This window comes from Trachypithecus francoisi, unplaced genomic scaffold (genome assembly GCF_009764315.1).
Source record: "Trachypithecus francoisi isolate TF-2019V2 unplaced genomic scaffold, Tfra_2.0 Lachesis_group5, whole genome shotgun sequence".
In the NCBI taxonomy this organism is placed as follows: Eukaryota; Metazoa; Chordata; class Mammalia; order Primates; family Cercopithecidae; genus Trachypithecus; species Trachypithecus francoisi.
In genome coordinates this window covers 95,356,275-95,383,913 of record NW_022681470.1, presented here as the reverse complement: position 1 = coordinate 95,383,913, position 27,639 = coordinate 95,356,275, and the positions used below count along the sequence as shown (strand labels likewise).

Sequence of the window (27,639 nt, the reverse complement as noted above, 5' to 3'; positions counted from 1 at the left end):
GCCCCGGTGTGTGATGTTCCCCTTCCTGTGTCCAAGTGATCTCATTGTTCAATTCCCACCTGTGAGTGAGAACATGCGGTGTTTGGTTTTCTGTCCTTGTGATAGTTTGCTCAGAATGATGGCTTCCAGCTACATTCATGTCCCTACAAAGGACATGAACTCATCCTTTTTTATGGCTGCATAGTATTCCATGGTGTATATGTGCCACATTTTCTTAATCCAGACTGTCACTCATGGACATTTGGGTTGATTCCAAGTCTTTGCTATTGTGAATAGTGCTGCAATAAACATACGTGTGCATGTGTCTTTATAGCAGCATGACTTATAATCCTTTGGGTATATACCCAGTAATGGGATGGCTGGGTCATATGGTATTTCTAGTTCTAGATCCTTGAGGAATCGCCCTACTGTTTTCCAAAATGGTTGAACTAGTTTACAATCCCACCAGCAGTGTAAAAGTGTTCCTATTTCTCCACATCCTTTCCAGCACCTGTTGTTTCCTGACTTTTTAATGATTGCCATTCTATCTGGTGTGAGATGGTATCTCATTGTGGTTTTGATTTGTATTTCTCTGATGGCCAGTGATGATGAGCATTTTTTCATGTGTCTGTTGGTTGTATGAATGTCTTCTTTTGAGAAGTGTCTGTTCATATCCTTTGCCCACTTTTTGATGGGGTGGTTTGGTTTTTTCTCATAAATTTGTTTGAGTTCTTTGTAGGTTCTGGATATTAGCCCTTTGTCAGATGAGTAGGTTGCAAAAATTTTCTCCCATTCTGTAGGTTGCCTGTTCACTCTGATGGTAGTTTCTTTTGCTGTGCAGAAGCTCTTTAGTTTGATTACATCCCATTTGTCAATTTTGGCTTTTGTTGCTGCTGCTTTTGGTGTTTTAGACATGAAGTCCTTGCCCATGCCTATGTTCTGAATGATATTACCTAGGTTTTCTTCTAGGGTTTTTATGATATTAGGTCTAACATTTAAGTCTCTAATCCATCTTGAATTAATTTTCGTATAAGGAGTAAGGAAAGGATCCAGTTTCAGCTTTCTACTTATGGCTAGCCAATTTTCCCAGCACCATTTATTAAATAGGGACTCCTTTCCCCATTTCTTGTTTTTGTCAGATTTGTCAAAGATCAGATGGCTGTAGATGTGTGGTATTATTTCTGAGGGCTCTGTTCTGTCCCATTGGTCTATATCTCTGTTTTGGTACCAGTACCATGCTGTTTTGGTTACTGTAGCCTTGCAGTATAGTTTGAACTCAGGTAGTGTGATGCCTCCAACTTTGTTCTTTTGACTTAGGATTGTCTTGGCAATGCGGGCTCTTTTTTGGTTCCATATGAACTTTAAAGCAGTTTTTCCCAATTTTGTGAAGAAAGTCATTGGTGGCTTAATGGGGATGGCGTTGAATCTGTAAATTACCTTGGGCAGTATGGCCATTTTCACAATATTGATTCTTCCTATCCATGAGCATGGTATGTTCTTCCATTTGTTTGTGTCTTCTTTTATTTCACTGAGCAGTGGTTTGTAGTTCTTGAAGAGGTCCTTTACATCCCTTGTAAGTTGGATTCCTAGGTATTTTATTCTCTTTGAAGCTATTGTGAATGGGAGTTCATTCATGATTTGGCTGTTTGTCTGTTACTGGTGTATAAGAATGCTTGTGATTTTTGCACATTGATTTTTGTATCCTGAGACTTTGCTGAAGTTGCTTATCAGCTTAAGGAGATTTTGGGCTGAGACGATGGGGTTTTCTAAATACACAATCATGTCATCTGCAAACAGGGACAATTTGACTTCTTTTCCTAACTGAATACCCTTTATTTCTTTCTCTTGCCTGATTGCCCTAGCCAGAACTTCCAACATTATGTTGAATAGGAGTGGTGAGAGAGGACATCCCTGTCTTGTGCCAGTTTTCAAAGGAAATGCTTCCAGTTTTTGTCCATTCAGTATGATATTGGCTGTGGGTTTGTCATAAATAGCTCTTATTATTTTGAGATACATTCCATCAATACCGAATTTATTGAGAGTTTTTAGCATGAAGGGCTGTTGAATTTTGTCAAAGGCCTTTTCTGCATCTATTGAGATAATCATGTGGTTTTTGTCTTTGGTTCTGTTTATATGCTGGATCACGTTTATTGATTTGCGTATGGTGAACCATCCTTGCATCCCAGGGATGAAGCCCACTTGATCATGGTGGATAAGCTTTTTGATGTGCTGCTGGATTTGTTTTGCCAGTATTTTATTGAGGATTTTTGCATAGATGTTCATCAGGGATATTGATCTAAAATTCTCTTTTTTTGTTGTGTCTCTGCCAGGCTTTGGTATCAGGATGATGTTGGCCTCGTAAATGAGTTAGGGAGGATTCCTTCTTTTTCTATTGATTGGAATAGTTTCAGAAGGAATGGTACCAGCTCCTCCTTGTACCTCTGGTAGAATTCGGTGTTTATAGTATTCTCTGATGATAGTTTGTATTTCTGTGGGGTTGGTGGTGATATCCCCTTTATCATTTTTTATTGAGTCTATTTGATTCTTCTCTCTTTTCTTCCTTATTAGTCTTGCTAGTGGTCTATTAATTTTGTTGATCTTTTCAAAAAACCAGCTCCTGGATTCATTGATTTTTTGAAGGGTTTTTTTGTGTCTCTATCTCCTTCAGTTCTGCTCTGATCTTAGTTATTTCTTGCCTTCTGCTAGCTTTTGAATGTATTTGCTCTTGCTTCTCTAGTTCTTTTAATTGTGATGTTAGGGTGTCAATTTTAGATCTTTCCAGCTTTCTCTTGTGGGCATTTAGTGCTATAAATTTCCCTCTACACACTGCTTTAAATGTGTCCCAGAGATTCTGGTATGTTGTATCTTTGTTTTCATTGGTTTCAAAGAACATGTTTATTTCTGTCTTCATTTCGTTATGTACCCAGTAGTCATTCAGGAGCAGGTTGTTCAGTTTCCATGTAGTTGAGTGGTTTTGATTGAGTTTCTTAGTCCTGAGTTCTAGTTTGATTGCACTATGGTCTGAGAGACAGTTTGTTATAATTTCTGTTCTTGTACATTTGCTGAGGAGTGCTTTACTTCCAACTATGTGGTCAATTTTGGAATAAGTGTCATGTGGTGCTGAGAATAATGTATATTCTGTTGCAATATTTGGGGTGGAGAGTTCTGTAGATGTCTATTAGGTCCACGTGGTGCAGAGTTGAGCTCAATTCCTGGATATCCTTGTTAACTTTCTGTCTTGTTGATCTGTCTAATGTTGACAGTGGGGTGTTGAAGTCTCCCATTATTATTGTATGGGAGTCTAAGTCTCTTTGTAAGTCTCTAAGGACTTGCTTTATGAATCTGGGTGCTCCTGTATTGGGTGCATATATATTTAGGATAGTTAGCTCTTCCTGTTGAATTGATTCCTTTACCATTATGTAATGGCCTTCTTTGTCTCTTTTGATCTTTGATGGTTTAAAGTCTGTTGTATCAGAGACTAGGATTGCAACCCCTGCTTTTTTTTGTTCTCCATTTGCTTGGTAGATCTTCCTTCATCCCTTCAACTTGAGCCTATGTGTGTCTCTGCATGTGAGATGGGTCTCCTGAATACAGCAAACTGATGGACTTGACTCTATCCAATTTACCAGTCTGTGTCTTTTAATTGGACAATTTAGTCCATTTACATTTAAGGTTAATATTGTTATGTGTAAACTTGATCCTGTCATTGTGATATTAGCTGGTTATTTTGCTCATTAGTTGATGCAGTTTCTTCCTAACATTAATGGTCTTTACATTTTGGCATGTTTTTGCAATGGCTGGTACCGGTTGTCCCTTTCCATGTTTAGTGCTTCCTTCAGGGTATCTTGTAGGGCAGGCCTGGTGGTGACAAAATCTCTAAGCATTTGCTTATCTGTAAAGGATTTTATTTCTCCTTCACTTATGAAACTTAGTTTGCCTGGATATGAAATTCTGGCCTGTAATCCTAGCACTTTGGGAGGCCGAGACGGGCGGATCGCGAGGTCAGGAGATCAAGACCATCCTGGCTAACACGGTGAAACCCCGTCTCTACTAAAAACTACAAAAAACTAGCCGGGCGAGGTGGCGGCGCCTGTAGTCCCAAGGCTGAGGCAGGAGAATGGCATGAACCCCGAAGGCGGAGCTTGCAGTGAGCTGAGATCCGGCCACTGCACTCCAGCCTGGGCGATAGAGCTAGACTCCGTCTCAAAAAAAAAAAAAAAAAAGAATGTTGAATATTAGCCCCCACTCTCTTCTGGCTTGTAGAGTTTCTGCCGAGAGATCTGCTGTTAGTCTGATGGGCTTCCCTTTGTGGGTAACCTGACCTTTCTCTCTGGCTACCCTTAACATTTTTTCCTTCATTTCAACTTTGGTGAATCTGACAATTATGTGTCTTAGAGTTACTCTTCTCAAGGAGTATCTTTGTGGCATTCTCTGTATTTCCTGAATTTGAATGTTGGCCTGCCTTACTAGGTTGGGGAAGTTCTCCTGGATGATATCCTGAAGAGTGTTTTTCAACTTGGTTCCATTTTCCCCCTCACTTTCAGGCACATGAATCAGTTGTAGATTTGATCTTCTCACATAATCCCATATTTCTTGGAGGCTTTGTTCATTTCTTTTTACTCTTTTTTCTCTAGACTTCTCTTCTCTCTTCATTTCATTCATTTGATTTTCAATCATTGATACACTTTCTTCCAGTTGATCAAGTCGGTTACTGAAGCTTGTGCATTTGTCACGTAATTCTCGAGTCATGGTTTTCATCTCTATCAGTTCGTTTATTGCCTTCTCTGCATTGATTATTCTAGTTATCAATTCTTCCATTCTTTTTTCAAGATTTTTAGTTTCTTTGCACTGGGTACGTAGTTCCTCCTTTAGCTCTGAGAAGTTTGATCGACTGAAGGCTTCTTCTCTCCACTCGTCAAAGTCTTTCTCCGTCCAGCTTTGATCTGTTGCTGGCGATGAGCTGTGTTGCTTTGGAGGGGGAGACACACTCTGAGTTTTTGAATTTCCAGGTTTTCTGCCCTGCTTTTTCCCCATCTTTGTGATTTTATCTGCTGTTGGCCTTTGATGATGGTGATGTACTGATGGGGTTTTGGTGTGGGTGCTCTTTCTGTTTGTTAGTTTTCCTTCTAACAGTCAGGACCCTCAGCTGCAGGTCTGTTGGAGTTTGCTTGAGGTCCACTCCAGACCCTGTTTGCTGGGTATCAGCAGCAGAGGCTGCAGAAGATAGAATATTGCTGAACAGCGAGTTTTGCTGTCTGATTCTTGCTCTGGAAACTTCGTCTCAGAGATGTGCCCAGCCACGTGCAGTGTGAGGTGTCGGTCTGCACCTAGTGGGGGATGTCTCCCAGTTAGGTTACTCAAGGGTCAGGGACCCACTTGAGCATGCAGTCTGTCCATTCTCAGATCTCAACCTCCGTGCTGGGAGACCCACTGCTCTCTTCAAAGCTGTCAGACAGGGTCATTTATATCTGCAGAGGTTTCTGGTGCTTTTTGTTTAGCTGTGCCTTGTCCCCAGAGGTGGAGTCTACAGAGGCAGGCAGACCTCCTTGAGCTGCAGTGGGCTCCACACAATTCGAGCTTCTGGAGGTTTTGTTTACCTACTTAAGCCTGAGCAATGACAAGCACCCCTCCCGCAGCCTTGCTGCCACCTTGCAGTTAGATCTCAGACTGCTGTGCTAGCAATGAGGGAGGCTCCATGGGTGTGGGACCCTCCCAGCCTGGTGTGGGATATAATCTCCTGGTGTGCCATTTGCTAAGACCCTTGGTAAAACGCAGTATTAGGGTGGGAGTTACCTGATTTTCCAGGTGTTGTGTGTCTCAGTTTCCCTTGGCTAGGAAAAGGGATTTCCTTTCCCCTTGCACTTCCCAGGTGAGGCGATGCCTTGCCCTGCTTCAGCTCTCACTGGTCAGGCTGCACCAGCTGACCAGCACTGATTGTCTGGCACTCCCAGTGAGATGAACCCGGTACCTCAGTTGAAAATGCAGAAATCACCCATCTTCTGTGTTGCTCGTGCTGGGAGCTGGAGGCTGGAGCTGTTCCTATTCGGCCATCTTGCTCAGGATCCCCCCAGATTTCAACAAATCCAAAATTTTCTTCTTGAAGATTTTTTCTTTGTCTTTAGCTTTCAGATGTTTGATTATGATATTTCTTAGTGTGGATTTCTTTGGGATTATCCTGTTTGAGTTTCACTCATCTTGAATTTGTAAGTTAATCACTTTCACCAAATTTGGATAATTCTGAGCCATTATTTCTATGATTTTTCAGTAGCACACCCTTTCTCCTCTCCTTCTGGGACTCTGATGACACGAATGCTAACACTTTTGTTGTCCCACAGTTCATTGAGGCTCTGTTTTTTTTTTCCCTCAGTTTATTTTCTTTGTCGTTGAGATGGAATAATTTCTATTGATCTATTTTTGAACAGGAACATGTTTCTCATAGGTTTGCAGGCTGGGAATTTATTTCTCATAGTTTTGAGGCCAAGATCAAGACACCAACAAGTTCAATTATTTGTGGAGGGCTGCTCTCTGCTTCTAAGACAGTGCCTGTTGCTGTATTCTCTGGAGGGGTAAAACAGTGGAAGGTGGAAGCATATTGATTCTTTTCTCTGTCATCTCCATTCTGCTATTGTGCCTATCTAGTGAGTTTTTTTATTTTCCAGTTCTAAAATTTAACTCTGTAATGGGTTATTATGTTTTTAGTTCTAAAATTTTCACTTGGTTCTTTTTATATCTTCTGTTTATTTGCCAAGGTTTCCTATTTTCTCATTGTTTCAAGTGTGTTTGTAATTTCTTATTGAAGCATTTTTATGATGTCTTCTTTAAAATCCCTAACTGATAAGGTCAGGCATGGTGGCGGTGGCTCATGTCTGTAATCCCAGCACTTTGGGAGGCTGAGGCAGGCAGATCACTTCAGGCCAGGAATTCAAGAGCAGCCTGGCCAACATGATGAAACTCCTTCTCCTACTGAAAAATGAAACAAAACAACAAAAATTAGCCATGTGTGGTGGCGCACGCCTGTTGTCCCAGCTACTCAGGAGGCTGAGGCACAGGAATTGTTTGAACCCTGGAGGAGGAGGTTACAGTGAGCCAAGATTGGGCCACTGCACTCCAGTCTGGGAGACAGAGTGAGACTGTGTCAAAACAACAACATCAAAAATTCCTAACATAATCTCAAAATCTGTGTCATTTCACTGTTGGTTATCTGTCGAATGGTTCTTTTATCATTCAAGTTGAGATTTTTTTCTGGTTCTTAGTATGATGAGTGATTTTTATTATGTGCTGGACACTTTGGGCATTATGTCAAGAGACTTCAGATCTTGTTTAAATTTTCTATTACAGCAGACTTCTGCTAATACCACACTAGTGAGGTTAGGGAGAGTGTAGCACCTTCTGAGTAAGTCCATGTGGTCTCCTTACTATGGTGGAAGTACAGGATTCTTGTTCATTTTTTTCCCCATGGTGTTTGGTTGAAGTAGGGCAAATATTGTCAGAAAGGTTTCTGTCTTACTAGACTACACCTTTCCTGGTCTTTTGTCTAAAGCAAGAGAATTTTCTTGGTGCAGTTTTTTTGTCTGCACCTGCCAGAATCTTGGTTGCAGATTTTCTAGTGCCCAATCTGGGAAACACAGGAGGCAAAAAGAAAACCCAGGAAACTTACCACTGTCAGTCCTTTAGTTCTGAGGACTCTAGCTACTCCGCCTTGTCCTCTTCAGACTCACCAGAGAAATAATAAACATATCAGATGTTTATGGCATAAGCTGGTGCTGCTAACATGCAGCCACCCAGCTTGCAAAGTCTTCTTATGTTTGCTTTATATATTATGCTCAGAGATTTTAGTTCTACCTCACAGGAGTGATAGTAAGAATTACATCTACTTCATTTTGTCCAGAACTGAAAGTCTGACTTTCATTTGTTAAAAAACATAAAAGTAATGCAGTGGTTGGGCTCCTGAATCTTTAAGACTGCTATTTGTTCTGATCTCCATGAATGACCAATGTAAAATGATGAATGGTAGAGATCCTAAATGGGAGAGTTGAAGAGGAAGCCTTTTTACCCTACCAGCAGTGATTGAGTAGGAAGGGTACCTGGGCTTTTTGATGTAGCAGGAGTTTTTCTTGAGTAAATCAGTAAATTGGCATTTAACTAGAGCTGGTAAAATCAGGATACGAAACAGAACCTGGAAAATCCCTGGCCAGGCTGATGTTCTATATCTCTTTTGAGGGCTATGCGATTAATACATCCCTTGGAGCAACTGTGGCTTCTTCCTTGTTAATTAGAAGCTCTTGTGCTTTCCATGACCTCTTTCTGGTGCTGAGGTTTTACATCTCGTACATTTATGCTGCATCTTCCCAAGTTAGCTAAAGTTCCTTCACGAGAGCAGGAAACATTCAACCAGAGAAAGCTGATTGAAATTAAAAAAAAAAAAAAAAAAAAAGAGAGTGAGAGAGCAGGAAACAGTTCCCCTACTTCCTCCTCTCCCTACAGGTACCTACTAAAATGGTCTTGCTCGCCCTAGAGGCCCATAAACATCGGATAGGCTTATTATTTCTCGGGTGAGTCTGAGTAGCATGAGCTGGTGCTCCTCATGTGCAGCCACCCAGCTTTCAGACTTTGCAGAATTGGCTCTGGACGGTGAGAGACAGCGTCTTTCCAGGGCAGCATGTCTTTAAAAAACAGAGTTCAGTAAGGAGACCCACAGTGGCTACCCAATCCACAGGGAGGTGTTTATTGAAGTCTCTCCTCAGGATCTTTGTGTTTTGGGATCACGTCATGATTTTAAGCCGCACACTAGAATGTTCACATGTTTGACCGTCGTTTGCCAGCCATTCCTCCCTCTCCTGGTGACTCCCATCTATCCACTCACCCTTCCGCCAATTGAGTCCGTGTATTTGTAAAATGAATTACATTTTACATGTAATTGCTCGTGTGAATGAGCGAATGCAAGAAAGGAGAAGAATGGAATGGATGAACTTGAACACTACAAATACTCTTGGAGACCTAGAGATTCTCATAAATTTGCACATTTATTGACTGAGGCACTGGGGTTGGGAGGTAGTTGTACAGAAACCAAAGAGGCTAAACAGCAGCATTAGTTGCAGTCGGAGAGCTCAATGGCTTCTTCCAGGTAGGTTAAGACATGAAGGATTTGCAAACCTTGGGTAACATCATGAGAGCTCTAAGCCCATCGGCGCCCCTGGAAAACACCTCCAACTCCTTCGCCTCCGTGGTACCCTGGGGGACCTATTTGGATGGCCAGGTAGGCGCCTGCTTCTGCTGGGTCTGGTGGCAGACCGGGACGCCCTTGCCACTCCCTGAGCCCCCCACGGAGGAGCCACCGCCACAGCTGGAGCTGCCGCCGCCCCCAGAGGAGCCACCTCCGCAGACTGAGCCCCCGCCACTGATGACACAGCCGCTGCCAACCCCGGAGGAGCCGCCGCCGCAGCCGGAGCCCCCGCCGCCCCCGCCGCTGGAGAAGCAGCCGCTGCCGCCGCCGCCGCCGGACGACCCCCCTCCGTAACTCGGCTGGGGCGCGCACGAGGTCTGGGTGACCTGCTGCGAGGAGACGTAGCCGGAGCTGCCGCCGCCAGAGGAGCCTCCGCCGCAGCCAGAGCCGCCGCCGGAGTAGCCGCCGCCGCCGCAGCCGGAGCCGCCGCCGGAGTAGCCGCAGCCAGAGCCGCCGCCCCCGCCGCTGGAGAAGCAGCCGGAGCCGACGCTGGAGGAGCCGCAGCTAGTGACGCCGCTGGAGACGCCTCCGTAGCTCTGGCACTGGACCGTCTGACCCGAGGAGCCGCCGCCGCCGGAGAAGCAGCCAGAGCCGCCCCCAGAGGAGACGCCGCCGCAGCCGGAGCCGCCGCCACCGGAGGAGAAGCAGCCGGAACCTCCCCCACCGCTGGAGAAACAGCCAGAGCCGCCCCCGGAGGAGCCACCGCCCCCGGAGTACTTGACGCTCCCACCGGAGCCCCCTCCGCAGCCTCCAATGCCGCCGCCGCCCCCGGAGGAGCCCCCGCCACAGCCGGAGCCGCCGCTAGAGTAGCCACCGCCGCCGGAGTAGCCGCAGCCAGAACCGCTGCTGCCGCCACCGCTGAAGAAGCCGCAGCCACCACCGCCGCTGCCTCCGCCACCGCTACCGCCGCCAGAGGTCTTCACGCAGCCCACTGGGGGCTGGGGGGTGGGCTGCTTTTTCTGATAAGACATCTTATCTAAGGAGGAAGGGGAGCCTGGAAGGAGAGAAGAGAGCATCTCTGGACCAGCTGCAAGAGGATACTTAGGGAGGCAGCTGCATCCATGGCAACATCGCCATCCTCCCAGCGCCTGCCTGCGCCAGGCCCAGGGCTCCTTCAGGTGCCTCGAGAGCCCTCAGCGGGGATTCCTGCTTTTGGAAGAGTTGAGCTCCTCCTTCCCCTGCAGAAAGCCTTCACTAAGCTTTAAACAGCCCAGTTAGCAGTGCCCATTCTTTCTCCCAGCTCTGCCTCTGACCACTGTTGTATGAGTTGACGGCAGATCACCCACACTCCCGCCTCTTTCTCATTTCCTGTTAAATGAAAGGGTTTGAACACTTCATCTTTTAGGCCTCTTCCAGTCTCAACACTGATTCTCTGAGTGCAAACAGAAAACTACCACAAACCTCTACCTAGGATGGGAGATTTTACCCATTCCCAGCACAACAGAGGGAGGTTTGTTGGACTCCATTCTACTGAGGGCTGTTGCACTCCATCCTCTGCAAAAGCTCTTAGTTCAAACTGTTGGTCTGTCCCACTGAGCTAGGCCATGATCCAAGGGCCAGTTATTAGAAAAGACAGGCTCTGCTGTGGCCCTGCCTGGAAACAGGGGAAGGACCCTGGTGGTCCTTTGGACTAATATCCCCGACCAGAAGCTATTAGCCATCTCTTCCATGATTTTCTCAAGTCCAAGTTTGGTAGAAGGGACTTTGACTAGTAGGAAGTTGTATTTCCCTCTCAGAACTTCTAACTCTGTAAAGCAACAATTGGATTTCTGTGGCACCTCAAATCCCTCCCATCTGCAACTTTCTTGGAATCATTCTCCCTACTCTCTTGAGAGTGGGCTCAGCCTCTCCTCCTGACAGTTTCACGAGGTCTGCTCAGCCTGTGCACAAGCTGCCTTGGACAGCCTCTCCAGAGTCCTTCTGTGCCCGGCACCGTGCCTGCCCCTATGGGAGTGCCAGAGAGCAGGAGATAGTCTTGTCTTTGTGGAGTTTACATTCTGACCAGAAGATCAGAAACATCATCTGCATTGCATCCCTGCTCCTTTCCTGACCGCCCTCTAAATGTGAGTGCTTTTGGGAAGGCAGAGGTCCTATAGCTCCCAAAGGGGAAAGAGGCCCTGGTCCATCTAATCTAGTCAGGCCTGGGCAAGACCAGCTGGGAAGATGAGAGACTCAGTAGAACCCACACTTACCCAAAGCACCAGGAAGGGTGAGTGAGGAGAGAAGATGCTGGCAATGTGAGGAGCACTGAGCTCCTGAGGTTATATATACAGCTCTGCCTACTCATCGATTGATCCAGGCCAGCTTCTTGTGTTTGACCTCAGTTACGTGACCCGTGGCTGTCAGCCCCACCTCCCTGTGATTGCAGGCACAGGATGGCCCATTCATGAAGGTTTTGGCATTCTTGAGATGGGCAGCCTGGTGTGTGACTGGCCCCTTCTCTGATGCAACAGTGTAGCAGGCTCATCAGTGGGGTCACCCAGTCAGAGTGGATGGCAGACATTGTTTCCAAAACCTCTGGCACAGGACGCATACCAGGTGACCACAGGGCTGTGCTTGAGGAATAGGTCCCAGAGTCTTGAGGTGCCCTTAGAGAGTCAAACTGGAGACCTCAGTGCTTTGTCCAAGGAGTAGGACCTTCCAAATCCTACTGCTTGGCTTCTGGTCCTGCTACTCTAAAAGTCCTCAAAACTTTAGAACCTGTTACTCCTTTGCAAAAGTTTCTCTCCCAGGATTTCTTGTGTGCTTTGCTGGGGTGTTTCTGTCCTGCCCACTGGAGGCATGAGTCCCCAGCACCCAGCTCTGGACTGCACACCATAGACAGAGCTGTAACTAATGTGACATGGGAGGCTACTTTGATTTGTCCCCAGAGGCAGCAGACATTTGAGAAAATCTGAGAAGGATAATCAATACTAACTTTCCTTGCAGCAGAGCAAACTAAAGAGATGGACCATGTGATCCCACAGTGGCTCTTTGGCTTTGTTGTCCTGTGGCGTTGTATGACAAAACACTGACCTCAGCCTGAGGGGCAGTCATCGAATGGGGTAGACTTCAGATTAAATGACAGGTTGGGTGCTCCCTTTTCTACTCACCAGCTGTGTCACCTTGGGCAGAGTCATAGCTCTTAGTGCAGTTCCTGCCCATGGGAGACACTCAGTAAGTATTTATTGACTGTGGAATGATCAAGCTTTCTGACCTTCAGTTATCTTGTCTATTAAATAGAAATAGTAGTACCTATTTCACAGGCATGTGAAGATAGAATGTTAAGTGTAGAAGGTGATGCTGTCTTTTTTATTGTTTTCTCATATAATAGCACACCCTTACTTCCAACCTGGCCTTCCCTCGGACACCAAGGCCAGAAAGGAGTCCATGGAGGGATTGGGCAAGTTTGATTCTTCTCCTAGGAGAATAACTCAAAAATTTCCTGTTGACTCTGGACCAGTAGTATCACCTCTGTGCATGCAGAACAGCATGCTTCTTCTTTCATAACTGGAAGTCAATTGGTATTGTTTAAGATACCACAGTCAAACTTTGTTCTGCCCAGTTATGTTTTGAACTGACAGCTCCAATAATAAATTCTTAATTATAGTGCACTTTTAATGATCCAGATGATCCTGATTAGACTGTGGCCTTCAGAAACTTGTGGTACTAGTTTCAGTTTGGGCAGCATAAACCCAGGTGAACCCAAGAGGAACTCAGGTACTCTCTTCCTTAGAGGAGACCCAGTAGGGAGAAGACAGGATCTGTTGGAGAAGGCAAGTTTTTCTGCTTGAAGTTGAGGTAGTGTGGAGAATTTGGAGGAAAACAGGCCCTGATTAGTGATTGCTATGGGTATAAGAAAGAACAGTTTCATTTAGTTGGGCCATATTGGAAAGAGGAGCACATGCGGACCATGATCTGTCAGCCCTTGTTGGGCCATTGCTATGTGTTCACCAGTCCTTAGCAAAAGTGTAAGTAAAAGGACGTCAGCAGGGTATTCTTGGGAAAGAAAGTCTTCAATTCTGAAGTCATGGTCTTCCTTACCTCTTCCATTAAAAGATATGGCAACATGAGGCTGTAGTTGTTTCTTTTATGTCCTGCCATGTCAAAATGAAAATTTGACAATAGTGTAATGATTACCACTTTTTTTTTGAGGGAGATATTACTTACCTACGGAATTCTAAAATTTGGGAACTGGGCCAGGCACGGTGGCTCATGCCTGTAATTCTAGTACCTTGGGAGGCCAAGGTGAGAGGATTGCTTGAGCCCAGGAGTTTGAGACCAGCCTGCACAACATAGCAAGACCCCGTCTCTACAAAAAGTACAAAAATTAACAAGGTGTGGTGTCATGCGCCTGTAGTGCCAGCTACTCTGGAGGCTGAGGTGGGAGAATCGCTTGAGCCCAAGAGTTTGAGACCAGCTTGGGTAACAGTGAGACCTCATCTCTACAGAAACATAAACAAAATTAGCTGAACATGGTGGCATGCGCCTGTAGTCCCAGCTACTCAGGAGGCTGAGGTGGGAGGATCGCTTGTGGCTGGGAGGTCAAGGCTGCAGTGGGCCAAGATTGCACCACTGCCCTCCAGCCTGGGTGACAGAGTGAGACCCTGTCTCACAAATTAAAGAAAACGGGAACCTCAAGTTCAGTTGACCCCCCAAACGACAAATCTTCAAATTGTCCATGTTGGCTTTGGGAGGTTCATTTTCTTCTAAGAAATATAGGGTATTTTTTTTCTATTAAATTTAAGATGCTAATTCTTTATTTATTAATCCAGCCCAAAGAAATGTACCGGGCACCATGCTAAGTGTCAAAGAGCCAGAAGGCTTTCCAAAGCTATGCATGGATCTTCTTGGTAGAGTTGCAGGTGGGGATGGTGCCCCATGCCTTAATAAGAAATGCTATATATATATATATATATATATATACATACACACACACACATATATATTCACACACACACACATATACACACACACATGCGTATATACACATATACATATATTACTTCTAACTAGTACAAATATTTAGTTAACATGCAGAAGAGGCTGATGTGACATGATATTGAGTACCAGATCTTGTGGTTTTCAGCCCTGAGTTAACCTTGCCTGAGTATGAATATATGAGCCTGGTTTCCCATTTTATTGTTCCGGACCAGAAGCAGTAGTCCTAATGGGATATCGGTGTGGACAGCAACTGATTATCACCTTGTATCATATCAGTGAGGAAATAATGGGACTTCGTAGAATTGTAGAGTGACACGTAGGTATTTGGGGTTTTGTAAGACTTGGCAGGTCAGAGTTTTAAGGTTTATAGCCTTTATACACCTAACCCTGCAAAGTGTGCTTGATAGTACATTTGACTTCTGCAGTTTGACAGATTAGGACGTGGTTCTTGCCTATACTTGTATCCTTAAAGGGGATGGTCCTTAAAGCAAATACTACACAGTACCTGGCATGGTGCTGGGCATTAATAGGTGCTCAGTAAATCCCAGTGGAATTGAAGGAACTCTTGAGACCTATTGACTGACTGTGGTTGAGAGATGATCTTGTCAGATGATTAGGAGTGGAGGGTTTCAGCATGGAACTACAGATTAAACCTAGCCACTGTGCAGAATGAACAAGCCTTGTGCAGGGAATCCAAGGCCAGCTATAGAAGTGACACTGGGCTAACACTGGGCTAGTGGAATTTTAGCCTGCTTCCCCGACCATCCTCACAATATCTATCTGGTGGGCAGGCCCTGTATAGGAAGTGCGTGTGCGTGTGTGTGTGTGTGTGTGTGTGTGTGTGTGTAAAGGGTGGTGATTCTTCAAAAAGACGTGGCAGTCTAGGGTGTTAAGGACATATTGGGGCTTATCCACAATCACAGATGCATCCTTTGTAGAAAACCCAGCTTCTGATTCATAAATTACAAAAAAGTTGGAGACTTGTTCTTTCTGCTTCTCAGCTTATCTTTGTGGGAGGCTCATACCTTCCTGCTACAGGCATCTTCAGAGCGAGAAAGGAGCAGGTAGAGGAGACAGTGTGAGGGCCTCCCGCATTGTGACGCACAGCTTGGCCATCTTAACAAGCTATGTTGGGGGGATTTAGGAAAGAGCAGCTGCAAACTACTCTGAGCAGGCTGCTTCTCTGAGTAGAGGCAACTAGCTCCTGGGCCCCAGTCTGAGATTACAGTTCTTGAGCTTGGTGAGCCCCAGTTGGATGGAAGCGTGCTCATCGCAACCTTGAAGTATCCAGAGCTACACACATGTGTTCTCATGACTGAGTGATGACTACTTATCTAACAAGTTAAAGGGGCAGCAGGTGGCTGTAAAGAATAAAATGGACCTAGGACAAGGGCTTGGGAGCTTTGGCAGGACAGTAGTGCTTGGAAGCCCTTTGCACTGTTGACTTGGAATGGGAACAGTTTTCTCTCACAGTCCTGGCCCAGGAAGTGTCAAGGAGCTCCAGGCACCTCCTGGGCTACTGTTTTCCTCCTTTCTACAGCACTTCTGGGCCAACAGTTTGAAGGGGTGGCTGACTCTCGGTGTTACATGGGGAGAACTGCTTAGGGATGAGTAGGAGAAGGAGAGCTCTGCAGTGGTTCGTGGCTACTGGTGTTCCCTTTTCAGGAAGCTTCCCTGGATTCATCCCACCCACTGGTTCCATCTCCCTCACCACTTTCCCTTTCCAAGGCCTTAAGGAACAATTGTACTAGTTATGGTCTGCTAATGACACATCAATTTGACTTGTTTCTTTTTTCAAGTTATAATTGCCCTTGAAGGCAGGCTCCCCGTTAGTTCTTAACTCTGCATCCTAGGATTTAAAGCGCTTTCGTAGCCCCGTGGGGTGTTATCAGGCAGTGTTGACCCTTACTTGGTCCTCTTTTGGGTGCTCCTGGAGCTCATCATTTTGCTGAGGGTGGGGACCACAGATGAGTTGTTCAGACCTTTTCAAACAGCTTATAGATGCACACAGGGTTAACAGTGCATCCAGGGATCATGGTTGCTTGGGCTTGGACACTTCCCCTGTGGACAGACTCTTCAGTTTATAGACCACTGTAACATAGGTTCAATCCTCATAACAGTTTTGTGTGCCAAGTGATGTTATCTTCAGTTCAGGATGAGGAAGCAGCTTAGAGTGGTTAATGGATTTGCCCAAATTCTCACATCCTTTAAGTGGAAAATCCAGGGTTCTCAGTTCTTTTGATTCAACATTGTGTGTTCTTTTCAAGCACCACATGCCTCTCCTCTTTGGATCAATAGGAACCAAATGAAGGAATGACTCCCCAGGCCAGGCTGGTTTGTGCCCTCTGGGAGGCAGGGAGCAGAGGATGCTTTCATGAATACTTCCAGCTTCTCAGGGACAAATTTGTGCATTGATAGAGTATGAGAGCTGGAAGGACACACAGAGATCTTCCAATCAAACCTTTCTTCTTTGTAGAGGTAGGTAAAGAACCCAAGGCCCTGAGAGGCTAAACCATGTTTCAAAGCTGTACAGCAAGGCTAAGACTAGAAGCTGGGTTTCTGGATGCCCAGCTCAGTACCCCTGCCACAGCAGATTCAAGTTGTGGTTTTTTGCTTTCTTTAGACAAGAATGCCTCTAGGTGCTGGCAGTGAGAGGAGGGAGTAGTTAAAAATGACAGTAAAAATGTTTTGTAGCTGTGCCTGCTAAGCTCCAGTAGGCTATTGGGCCAGGGCATACTAGCCTCTGGGCCTGAAAGTAAATTGCTGATATCAGGAGACACAGCTTTCACAGGTGGGCAGCTGCTAGATAGCCTGAAGGCTTAGGGCCTGCATCCTAGCTCATATGTAAACGCGATGAGCAGGGAGGAGCAGTGAGCAACTCCAGTCCTGCTCTGAGAAAGGGAATGTCACTTGAGGCCCCTCAGGACTGTGGTGCATATTGGTAGTTGGTGGTCTAAGAATGTTGGATCCACTGATAACTGTTGGTTTAATTATCCATGTTTTTCAAACTGATTCCAAGTCAAACAACCTGGAAATCAATATGGCAGAAAGAAAAAAGCATAAGCGTTTCAAACCTGTAGCCTTTTAGGCTGCTTGGCCTAAGAGCTTTAACTCGTGCTTTTCAGCCGTGTGCTATCTCAGATAATCTGCACCAATGCACTTCTTCACTGGGCACCATTGAAAAGCAAAGCAAGGCAAATGCTCCTCCCCTTTTGGTTTTAAATCCAATTTCGATTCTTAAGCACTACTTTCAGGAATTCCCTGCAGCTGTAGTGGGCTTTGAATGTGACCTCTGTCTTACCCAGACTATTAATAGGATTTGCAACTGAAGACCACAATCTGGATTCAGTCTCTGTCTTGACCAGCAATCCTGTTCCTCAGACTTGCTGGTTATCCTTAATTTTTGCTCATTCTTCAAATTATACTCCTTATTTCAATGGCTGAAACTGTTGAAATCAGGTGGATGACTTGGGCCAAACTTTCCTAATGCTTAAAAAAGTGAGATCGGCCGGGCGCGGTGGCTCAAGCCTGTAATCCCAGCACTTTGGGAGGCCGAGACGGGCGGATCACGAGGTCAGGAGATCGAGACCATCCTGGCTACATGGTGAAACCCCGTCTCTACTAAAAAATACAAAAAAAACTAGCCGGGCGACGTGGCGGGCGCCTGTAGTCCCGGCTGCTTGGGAGGCTGAGGCAGGAGAATGGCGTAAACCCGGGAGGCGGAGCTTGCAGTGAGCTGAGACCCGGCCACTGCACTCCAGCCTGGGCGGCAGAGCAAGACTCCGTCTCAAAAAAAAAAAAAAAAAAAAAAAAAAAAGTGAGATCACGGCTTGGTGGGTGGGTCTCCAGTGACCTCTTTGTCTGGTTCCATCCATGTTCTCACAGAATCCCAAGAGATGGGACTGTGGAACCATGATTTACATCTGGCACAGGTTCCTTGGGCCTTCTCTTCTTGGCTAGGAGTATCCCTGGCAACATGGATCTCCCTAACTGTCCATATCCCCATCTAACTCAGGGCTGGACCTTAGAGTAAATATTTGTAAATATGTGTTGATCAGTCAAGGAGATGATGAGAATTTAATCTCATAGAGGAGGGAAAATATCTGATTTTTTTTTCTATGAAAGTATCTTAAATAAATTTGCTGTGGCAAACTGCTGGGAGCTGGGAGGTTTGTTAGCTTCTGGTCTGTTCTGAAGGGTAGGGATCAAGGTCTTTCCTCTGCTAAGGTCTTGAGGTCTTGGCAGGGGGAAAATGCTCTCAACCTGCCTGGCCACCAGTACCCTGTGAGCTTGGGCAAGGTCTTGTCCCTCAGATCTCAGTTTCTCCATCTATGAAGTTAATTGAATTCACTCCCATCTTAGTGGGTTTTCTTTATGTCCCCTTCCCATGGCTCTTCTCTGGATAGAGAGGAAGGAGAGATGAGGATGGTCAGAGGAAGTGGCAGGGAAGAAGCTAGGTGGGTTGACAAGGATCACAGGCCAATGGGAAAAGAGCATAAAAATGTCATACTTCCCTGTGTGCCAGCCTCGGGCTCAAATCAATGGAATTTTGGAAATTTTTCTGACTGAGAGCATTTCCCACCTAAGCTGAGTATGCAGGAAAAGGGAGGGTGCAGCAGGAGGGCAGGGTGAGGAAAGTAAGCTTGCCTTAAGAATAACCTCTGCGAGTGTCATCACCCAGGGTGGGTATAATTGCACAGGATTGAGAAAGGCATGTGGGCAGGCTGCATTGCTTTAGATCCTCCTGCAATTAGTATATGCCACTTTAGATCCCAGAGGAAGGATTAATTTGTGTGACTTGTGTTCATATGTCTACAGGTGTGCATGTGTGTCTGCAGCAGGGAATCCCCTGGTGGTGGAGCCGACCCCTTATCCTTAGGAAATCTTTCTGCTACAAAAATTAAAACCAAAAAAAGAAAAAAAAAAAAAAGAAATTTGCTACGAATTTGAAAAGCAAAGCAAAAAAAAAAAAGTCATCTATAATTCCATCATCCAAATACAGCTGGTAAGTTGTAGTATTTCAAATGTTGTTGAGTATTTTAATCTTGTTCTTGTTTTTTTTTTTTTTCTCTTAATTTATACTTCCTCTTTCTACAAACTCTCAATTTTGGTTGCCAACTCTCCATGTGGCAGTGTCATCATGCCTAGACCTGGACCCCCATGTCACGCCATGGACTCCATGACTACTAGCTTTAATGGCTGGTCTCCGTGGCCCACTCCCGTTCTTACCATTTACACCTTCCAGCTGTCCTGTATCCTCTGTACCCTTGAGGACACTCTCTTGAATTTCTCCATATCTTGGTTGTCTCCCTGGTAGGCTGCTGGAAGGGACTTTATCTTCCTTTGTATACACAGTGTTGGCTGCATAGTAGGTGAGAAGAAAGGTTTGTGTGAGTGAAATACCCTCTTTTATCTCAAACCTTTACTTCTTGGTCCTCGACTTCCTTGTGTGTAAGCCTTGGTTCCCCCAGACTCTGTCTAGATCCACAGAATCATTGATTTTCCCCAAATTGTGGTTTCCATCTTGTCTTTTTAAAGCCATCTTCTCTTCACAGGCTTCTGTATCAGGATTCCCCTGGGCATGTGTGGTCTGAAGCGACCCCTTTTGGTATGTGTGTGAGAGGGCATGAGGAAGGGGAAGAGGGAAGCAGACAGCTTAGTGGGGGCATTTGGAAAAGAAGCCATTTAGTAATAGAATGCTTGAGAGAAGTGCTAGCCCATTGCCAGGGGGATGAGGGGATGCAGACAAGACAAGCAACTGGAAAAGTCTTCTGGAAAGAGTGAGTTTTGAGATAGGATTGGAAAACAGTAAAAATTGTAGACAGAGGACTTTCCAGATTCGGACTTTGACTTTCATGTTGCTTTCATGTGTGTGAGTGTAAATGTGTGCATATGGTGCAGTGTGTGCACGTCTCCATGCATATATGTGTAATGTGTACATGTATCTATGGGTATGTGTAGACATTTCTGTGTGTGATGTGCATACATGTCTGTCATATGTGTGATCGTCAATATGTGTATATATGATGTACATGTTTGTGCCTGTGTGATGAGCATACACATGTCTGTGTGCATATGTTATGTGTGTACACATGCCTTTGTATGTGGTATGTACATATATCTGTGTTATGTGTGCACATGTCTGTCATATGTGTGATCTGCATACATGTCAATGTGTGCATATGCAATGCACATACATGTGCCTGTGTGTGATGAGTGTACACATGTCTGTGCATGTGTTGTGTGTACACATGTCTCTTGGTGTGGCATGCACATATATGTCTGTTATGTGTGTACATACTTGTGATATGTGTACAAATGTTTACATACACATGTAATATGTACACACATCTATGTGTATGATATGTCAATATATTCCTATGTGTGTCTGTGTGTCTCAGACCTCCACTGTCTTTAATCTCTGTCCTCACACCCTACTCTTCCTCAAGAACCAGTTTCCTTTCTCCTGGGAATGTGAACAGGATTGCTGGCCCTCTTTCTTGGCCTGAGGATTGCTCTCTGATTCTCACTTGTCAGCCAACCTTGGTGTCTATGGTAACTGCATTGTTACTGTGTGTTTGCAGCAACTGTTACTGGATTTGTCTCAGTTACTTCATTTTTCTACTAAAAATCCTCAGTGTCTACATATCAGGAGCAAGTCCAGATTTCTTAGCCCAAAGGGCCTTTTGTGGTTCAGTTCCTGTTCACCTCTGACTACTCCGTGATAGGAGCATTGTTCTCCAAACTCAACAAAACCCTCTCCCCCATTGAGTCAGGTTGTTTCCAATGCACAATATTTTTCCTGTGCCTTTCCCTCCACCTGTGAATGCCCCCTTCCTTAATTTGTCTAATTTCTCTTTCAATACTCTATCAGATATCACTCTTCCAGTAAGCTTCCCCAGCATCCCAGTTCGATCGAGAGAGCACTTCACCTTGCAGAAAGCACACTTGGCTTTATGCAGCTCAGTAATCCCATTTCTCCCTAGACTGAGGTCTCCTTGGAGGGGGAGTTACTAGGTTTTGTTCATTGTCTTGCATTTCAAGCAGCTAGTGCAATGCCTAGCCCAGCCCACAATCAATGCTGGTAGAATGAATGGATGAATGAATGCACTCTTCCACATCTTCCCACATCTAGAATTGTTACTGACCTGGATATTAGATGTTTTGGCCTGAGTGGGAACAATATTAAGTCTTTGCCCTATTTTCACCTCCCCAATAAGATTGTTTGCTCCTGGAAGGCAGGGATGGCATTGCAGCTCTTAGTAAACCTGGAGTCCGTGGACACACCAGGCAGTGAGTCAGTGTTTGTTTAAAGAAAAAGAAGGAAAGAAAGAATGATGGAGAGACTAGAAAAGGGAGAGAGAAAAGGGAAGTAGGGGGGACAGAGGTTGTTTTAAGATTTGTAACAGTGCTGGTTTGAGTCTAGTCAGAATAATATCTCTCACTACCCCACTCTGGGCTCTCCGATCAAATTCTGGCAACTTCAAGAAATTATAAGGTCTCTTTGGCTCCAAAAGGGGTAAATAATAGAGATTATAGCATACTTGAAGTTTTAAAGTGGATGTCAGCACAGGTTTTTGAATTATTGGTATTACTGAATCATCAACATGACTGTGATGTTGATGCATGATTAAATTATTTGTGGCATATAATTGCTCTCCATGATTAATTAGGGCATTTTACTCCACATAATCCCTGCTGGATCCTATACGAATTGCAGAAGAGTTATGTAAAGTGAAGTGTGCTTTCTGCTAGTGAGTTACAAATCTTCCTTATTCTAATAGCTGTACATTAAAATAGAAAATGTATTTCTTTTAATGTGTACAGAGTGAGCACTTCAGATTTATTTTATGGGTATCATTGCTCAGGATGAAGTAAAAGAAGGTAACACCGTGATAGTGTATCTTCAAAAATAAATCTGGCTAAGTAAAAATCGTGAGTTCATCCAGAGAAAAGTGTTGAATAAATAATCATACAAGTGGTTCATGACTATGGGAAAAACTATCAAGGAGGTATGTGAATTATTGAGGTTTAGGAAACACTAGGTTAAAAGCACGGGCCCTGCTTCTTCCCTTTGGAGTGTTCCACACGTCCTCCTGGAAAATGGACACCTGTGGTGCAGGAGTTCTGCCCCCACATTCAGCTAAGGGTAGGGGAGGGTTTGCAAACGTGAGAGTGGGTCCATCTCCCTGCTGAAACAGCGTTGGAACTGTGGGCCACTCTAGACTCAGGAGCTGATCCAGAGCATTGTCTTTGGACCCAGCTGGAGGCACCCTGTGAAGTAGGCAGTGTGTCCTTGGAGCCCCTCATCCTAGGGGTTAATATCCTCCCCACCCAGGCCAAAGCGTGTAATATCTAGGTCAGTAACAATTCCAGAAGTGGGCAGATGTGAAAGAGTTTATTTATTCATCCATTCATTCTACCAGCATTTGTTGTGGACTGGGCTAGGCATTACACTGGCTGCTTGAGATGCAAGCAGCTGAGACATCTCAGCTCTTCCAGGCTGAGATCTCGGAGGAACACAGGAAATTAAAGACCCTAAGAAACTGAAATTCAAGCTGATTTATTTAGCTTTCGTGATAGAAGGGGGAGGCTGTTGTGACTTCCTTCAGCAGGGGATGCCCGAGCCTCTGTCATTCTGCTTCTAGCTCATTTTTGAAATGGTTCCTGGGTCGTGGTGAGACTTTGGTGACTGAATTGATGTCAGAGGATCTGAGGCAGAATCGGTTATATCATTTGCCAGCTGTGACACTACATGTGTGCTGCTTAGCCTTTCTGATCTTATGTCTTTATGTATAAAATATCTTCGATTTGCCTATGTTTTGAGGATGCTGTGCAGATTAAACAAGATCTATTATATGGGAAAGCCATTGGAAAAGAGTCAGCATTTGATTAAACACTACTAGTTGAACTCAAGGAAAGATTGTGCAATTCATTTAAATTAGAGTGTGGGCATCTGATTTAAAGTGGGTCTTCTCTATTCAGGCAGTGATAGGTTAAAAGAGTCAGAATTATGATGGAAAGGATGAAGCTCAGTGATGAAGTGTCAGGTGTCAATGGGGCAGTAGGGGTGCGGAGTGCACAGAGGAACTATGTCAGGGGCAGATTTTCTCTGGTGGATTTGCCTTCATGGTTGATGTTGGATTGGGGGTCTGGCTAGCTTTGCCCCTTTTGTCCAGTTCTCTCCCAAGTTCTTCTCTGAGTCAGTCTCTTGATACTTAATACTATTACTAGCAGTGATAACTGTCATTTATTGAGCACATCCTATGTTCCAGGTGCTCTGTTGGGTGTTTCTCCATATTTGAACCTCACCACACTCTGTAGCACTGTTATCCACATATCATAGATAACAAAAGTGAGGTGTGAGGAGCACAAAGAACTTGCCAAGGTCACAAGATCAAAAGCAACTGAGCCAGGACTGCAGTTGGATTTGTCTGACTCCGAAGCCCATGCTTTTCAACAGCCCTGCTGTCCGGTGTGATACAATTCTGTGTCAACATCAGCATATATTTTCTGAGAGCTGTCTAGTTGTCACACATTGCCCTAGACAGAGACAAAACAGACAAAAAATTCCCTGCCTTTGTGGAACACACATTCTAGCTCAATGGGAGAAGGACCGGGTTTCGTGTGATGTTGGGCAGCTCAGTTTCCTCAGCTATGCAGTGAGTGGACTGGGCTAGCTGATCTCCATGTTTCTTCTAGCTTTGATAGGACTGTAACCCTCATGAGGAAAGGACTGGATGTTTCTAATTGCCCACGGTTCCTTGCACAAAAATACTGGCAACCTGATTTGCTCCTTGTCTGGTGATGTTCTCCCATTTATGCTGCTGGCAGTGGGTTGAGGGGACATATGGAGAGTTCAGCCCCAGACGTTTTTGGGTCAGAAGGTCACTTTGTTGGGTTTGGTCCTTTAGTCCTGGACCCCTTCCAGTAAGAGATTGCTGAGGAATCCAGAACCTTAAAGACCTAAGAAGCTGGGATTCAAGCTGATTTATAGAACTTCCATGAGAGAATGGGGGTGGGGGCTGTCGTGGCTCCCTTCAGCAGGGATGCTCAAGTTTTGTCTCCAACTCAACCTCGATTTGGGCTGGATGGAAAGGAGGCTCTCAGCCAAGTGAGATATCACCTCTTTCAAGAAGCCTTGTCTAACACTAAGCTATGTGCCCTCTTATTGTGCTCCTATAAGAGTCTGAGCTTACCTTACAAGAAACCAAATAAAACCACTTTCCATATTGTGTTTACATTATGTATTACATGTCCATCTCCCTTGCTGGACTAAGAACTCCTTGAGTTCTATGACTTAAAGTTGTTGATCATTGAAGGTTGTTCATCACTTAAAGTCCAGTACTTAGCCAAGTGTCTGCTACACAGTGGTGCCCTGTAAGTGTGGGTTAAACGAAACTAAAAGGGAACATCCTAACCAAGGTGACTGTGCCCAGTAGGGAGCAGGTAATGAGGCTTTTGAGAGAAGAAGATAGAACAGGAAAGAGTGTGATTTGAGGGGATACTTGGCATTTGTGGCCTTAGGAGGCTGTTATTTCATTGCAGGATGAGCTTGCCCTGGTAAGTAGATAATGTAGCCCAATTTGGGAGTCCTTGGTGGTGCCACCACCATCACCATCATTATCATCATCACTTAAGAGCTGGCTACACACAGGACATATGGACAGGACATATGGATGCCACACTTAACTGCCAGCCTTGCTCAGCCTAGTGTCATATCTTGGAAACCCAATACAGTCTAGGGGAAGGTTCCAGGAAGGGGCAAAAGTGTGACATTAATTGCTGCTCTCATTGTGACTAATCCCTCAGAGAATCAAATATGAGATAGTGGAGGTGCTTTAGCCAAAACCTTGGCAGACAGAGATGGAATTAGCCTGGTTCAACTCCAAATTGCTTATTGTGTTTGCTGGAATGAGTTTCAGAAATGCCACTGGCTTCCAGGGATGCCATGGCTATTGTGATTACTGTGTTTGGACAGGCTGCTGTAGGCACAGTGATTTGTTTTTCTTTAAAATAGATTGTTTTCTGATTCCTGAGCCTAATTACTTACCTTGCTCTCCTTGGTAGAACAGGCCGAGTGTCCTTCAGCAGGGCTCAGTGTCTGTGGGAGTGCTGGGCAGGTGTGGCTGGTGGGGCCTTCTACCACCAGTGGAATGCAGCCTCACACTCCCACTTGGTGACCTCCCGACATGAAAAGTAGCAATTAGTAAGACCAGCTCTGATGGGTCTGGCCACGGCTTATCCAAGGTGGGCTAAGAGAGATTCTAGGATACCGCGTTGGTGCACTTGTCTTACTCTCTTTCCACTTTTCTTGCTTCCCGATGCACACAGGAAATTGTCATCATAGACAAACCCCAAATGGAGTAGACATGGAGGGCTGAGATCCAGAAAAAGCTGCTGTCTGGGAAGGAGCACATGAGGTCCTACAGGCTTCGTAGCTTGGGTAGTGACATTCTATTTACTGTCCTCATCTGAGTCTACTTTCCACGTAACTTTTCTCCACTTCTCCTGACAAATGGTGGCAGCAAAAATGGGGAAGAAACTTTGGTCTGACTATCCAGGTATCAGACCTATATCTAGAGCTGCTTTTGTCTTTTCACCTGCTTGAACTAAACACCTCTGTTTTCAACATCACCAACCTCTGTTTTCGTCATCACCATGGTCACCATGTCTATCTTGCCATTACTTTCAGTTCTATGCCAAATGCCTAGCACTTTATTGTTGTCATCTGCCCTAGAATCATCACCACCATCTCCACCACTACCACTGTTGCCTCTGCTCATTCTCACCACCATCACCACCACCATCTCCACCAGCTGCACCACCTTCATCACCTTCACCAGTACCGCCATCACCGTCACAATCACAAAGACTGTCACTTTGATCTTCACTTACGCCCACCATCACTACCACTTTCACCACCTCCCCCATCTCCATTGCCACCACCACTATCACATCCACTACCTTTTGCACCATCACTACCGCTGTCATCACTTCCATGTCAACATGCTGCGCTGTATTGTAGGCACAGTGATTAGTTTTTCTTTAAAATAGATTGTTTTCTTATTCCTTTGTGACTCCACCACTGTCACCACTACCAGTGTCATTGTCACCATACCACAACTACTATCGTGGCACTGACACTCATTCTGATTGCCACTAATACCACCACCTTTACCACCATCATCACCCACCACCACCTTCACCAACACCACTATCATCCACCATCACCACCACCTCTACCACCTCCAGCACCATCACCTCCACTACCACCACCATCACCCACCTCCACCACCACTAGCCTCACCTCTACCACCACCACCATCATGTACCACCAGCACCGCCACTGCCACCATCTCTACCACTACCACCATCACCCATCACCATGATCACAACTTCCACTATCACCCACAACTACCTCACAACCTCCACCACCACCACCCCACAACCTCCACCAACACCACTGCCGCCACCTCTACCATCATAACCTCCACCATCACGACCCCCACCTCCACCACCATCACCTCCACTACTGCCACCATTACCCATCATCACCACCATCACCCGCCACCACTGCTACCACCACCACTATCCTCACCTCTCACCACCTTCACCATCATGTACTACCAGCACTACCACTGCCATCACCTCCACCACCTCTGTCATCACCTCTACCACCTCTATTACCTGCATCACCACCATCATTTCTACCACCATCACCACCACCACCACCACCTCTACCACCTCCACCACCATTATCACCACCACCACCACCATCTACCACCTTCACCACCACCACTTCTACCACCGTCACCACCACCACCACCACCACCACCACCTCTACCACCTCCACCACCATTATCACCACCACCACCACCATCATTCACCACCTTCACCACCACCACTTCTACCACCACCACCACCACCACCACCACCTCTACCACCTCCACTACCATCATCTCCACCACCACCATCACCAGCACCAATCTATCACATCGCTACCTTGATTCATTCTCATCACCACCACCACTGCTACGGCCACTATCATCACCATTACCACTAATTCTTATCACCACCACCACAACTAGCGTTATGGTGGTGGTGATGTTGATGGTGGTAGTGGAGATGATGGTAGTGGAAGTGGTAGAGGTGGTGGTGGTGGTGATGGTGGTAGAAGTGGAACTAGGAGAAGAGAAGACAGGGATAAATAGCCATCTTCACATTATTAAAAGCTTTCAGAAGAATAGTGAAAGTTATTTTATGTGAGTAAAGAAGTTACAGTTAGAAAACCAGACAGAAATTATACAGAATTTTAATTACATTGGGTAAATGTAAGCAATGTCTTATGGAACTCGGAGAGACCAGAGGAGTAAGAAGTTTGAGGGTAAAAGACACTGAGTTTAATTGGGAGCATGTTGAGTTTCTCTGGTAACCAACCAGCTGGGGTGGTCTTCCTGTCCAGCCCCTCACTGATGCTTGAATCCCTCCCTGAAGAGTTCCTTAAGAGTAGA

General features: G+C 45.4%; 1 protein-coding gene across 1 annotated transcript; it reads right to left on the bottom strand.

Moving 5' to 3' along the window:
• Window positions 1-8,983: 8,983 nt before the first annotated feature.
• LORICRIN (loricrin cornified envelope precursor protein) lies at window positions 8,984-11,498 on the bottom strand. The gene is made up of 2 exons (XM_033197055.1): window positions 11,395-11,498; window positions 8,984-10,196 (listed from the first exon to the last, which is right to left on the bottom strand). The coding sequence occupies exon 2, from the start codon at window positions 10,171-10,173 to the stop codon at window positions 9,220-9,222; it is 954 nt and encodes a 317-aa protein (XP_033052946.1). The 5' UTR covers window positions 10,174-10,196; window positions 11,395-11,498; the 3' UTR covers window positions 8,984-9,219.
• Between the last annotated feature and the right edge of the window lie 16,141 nt (window positions 11,499-27,639).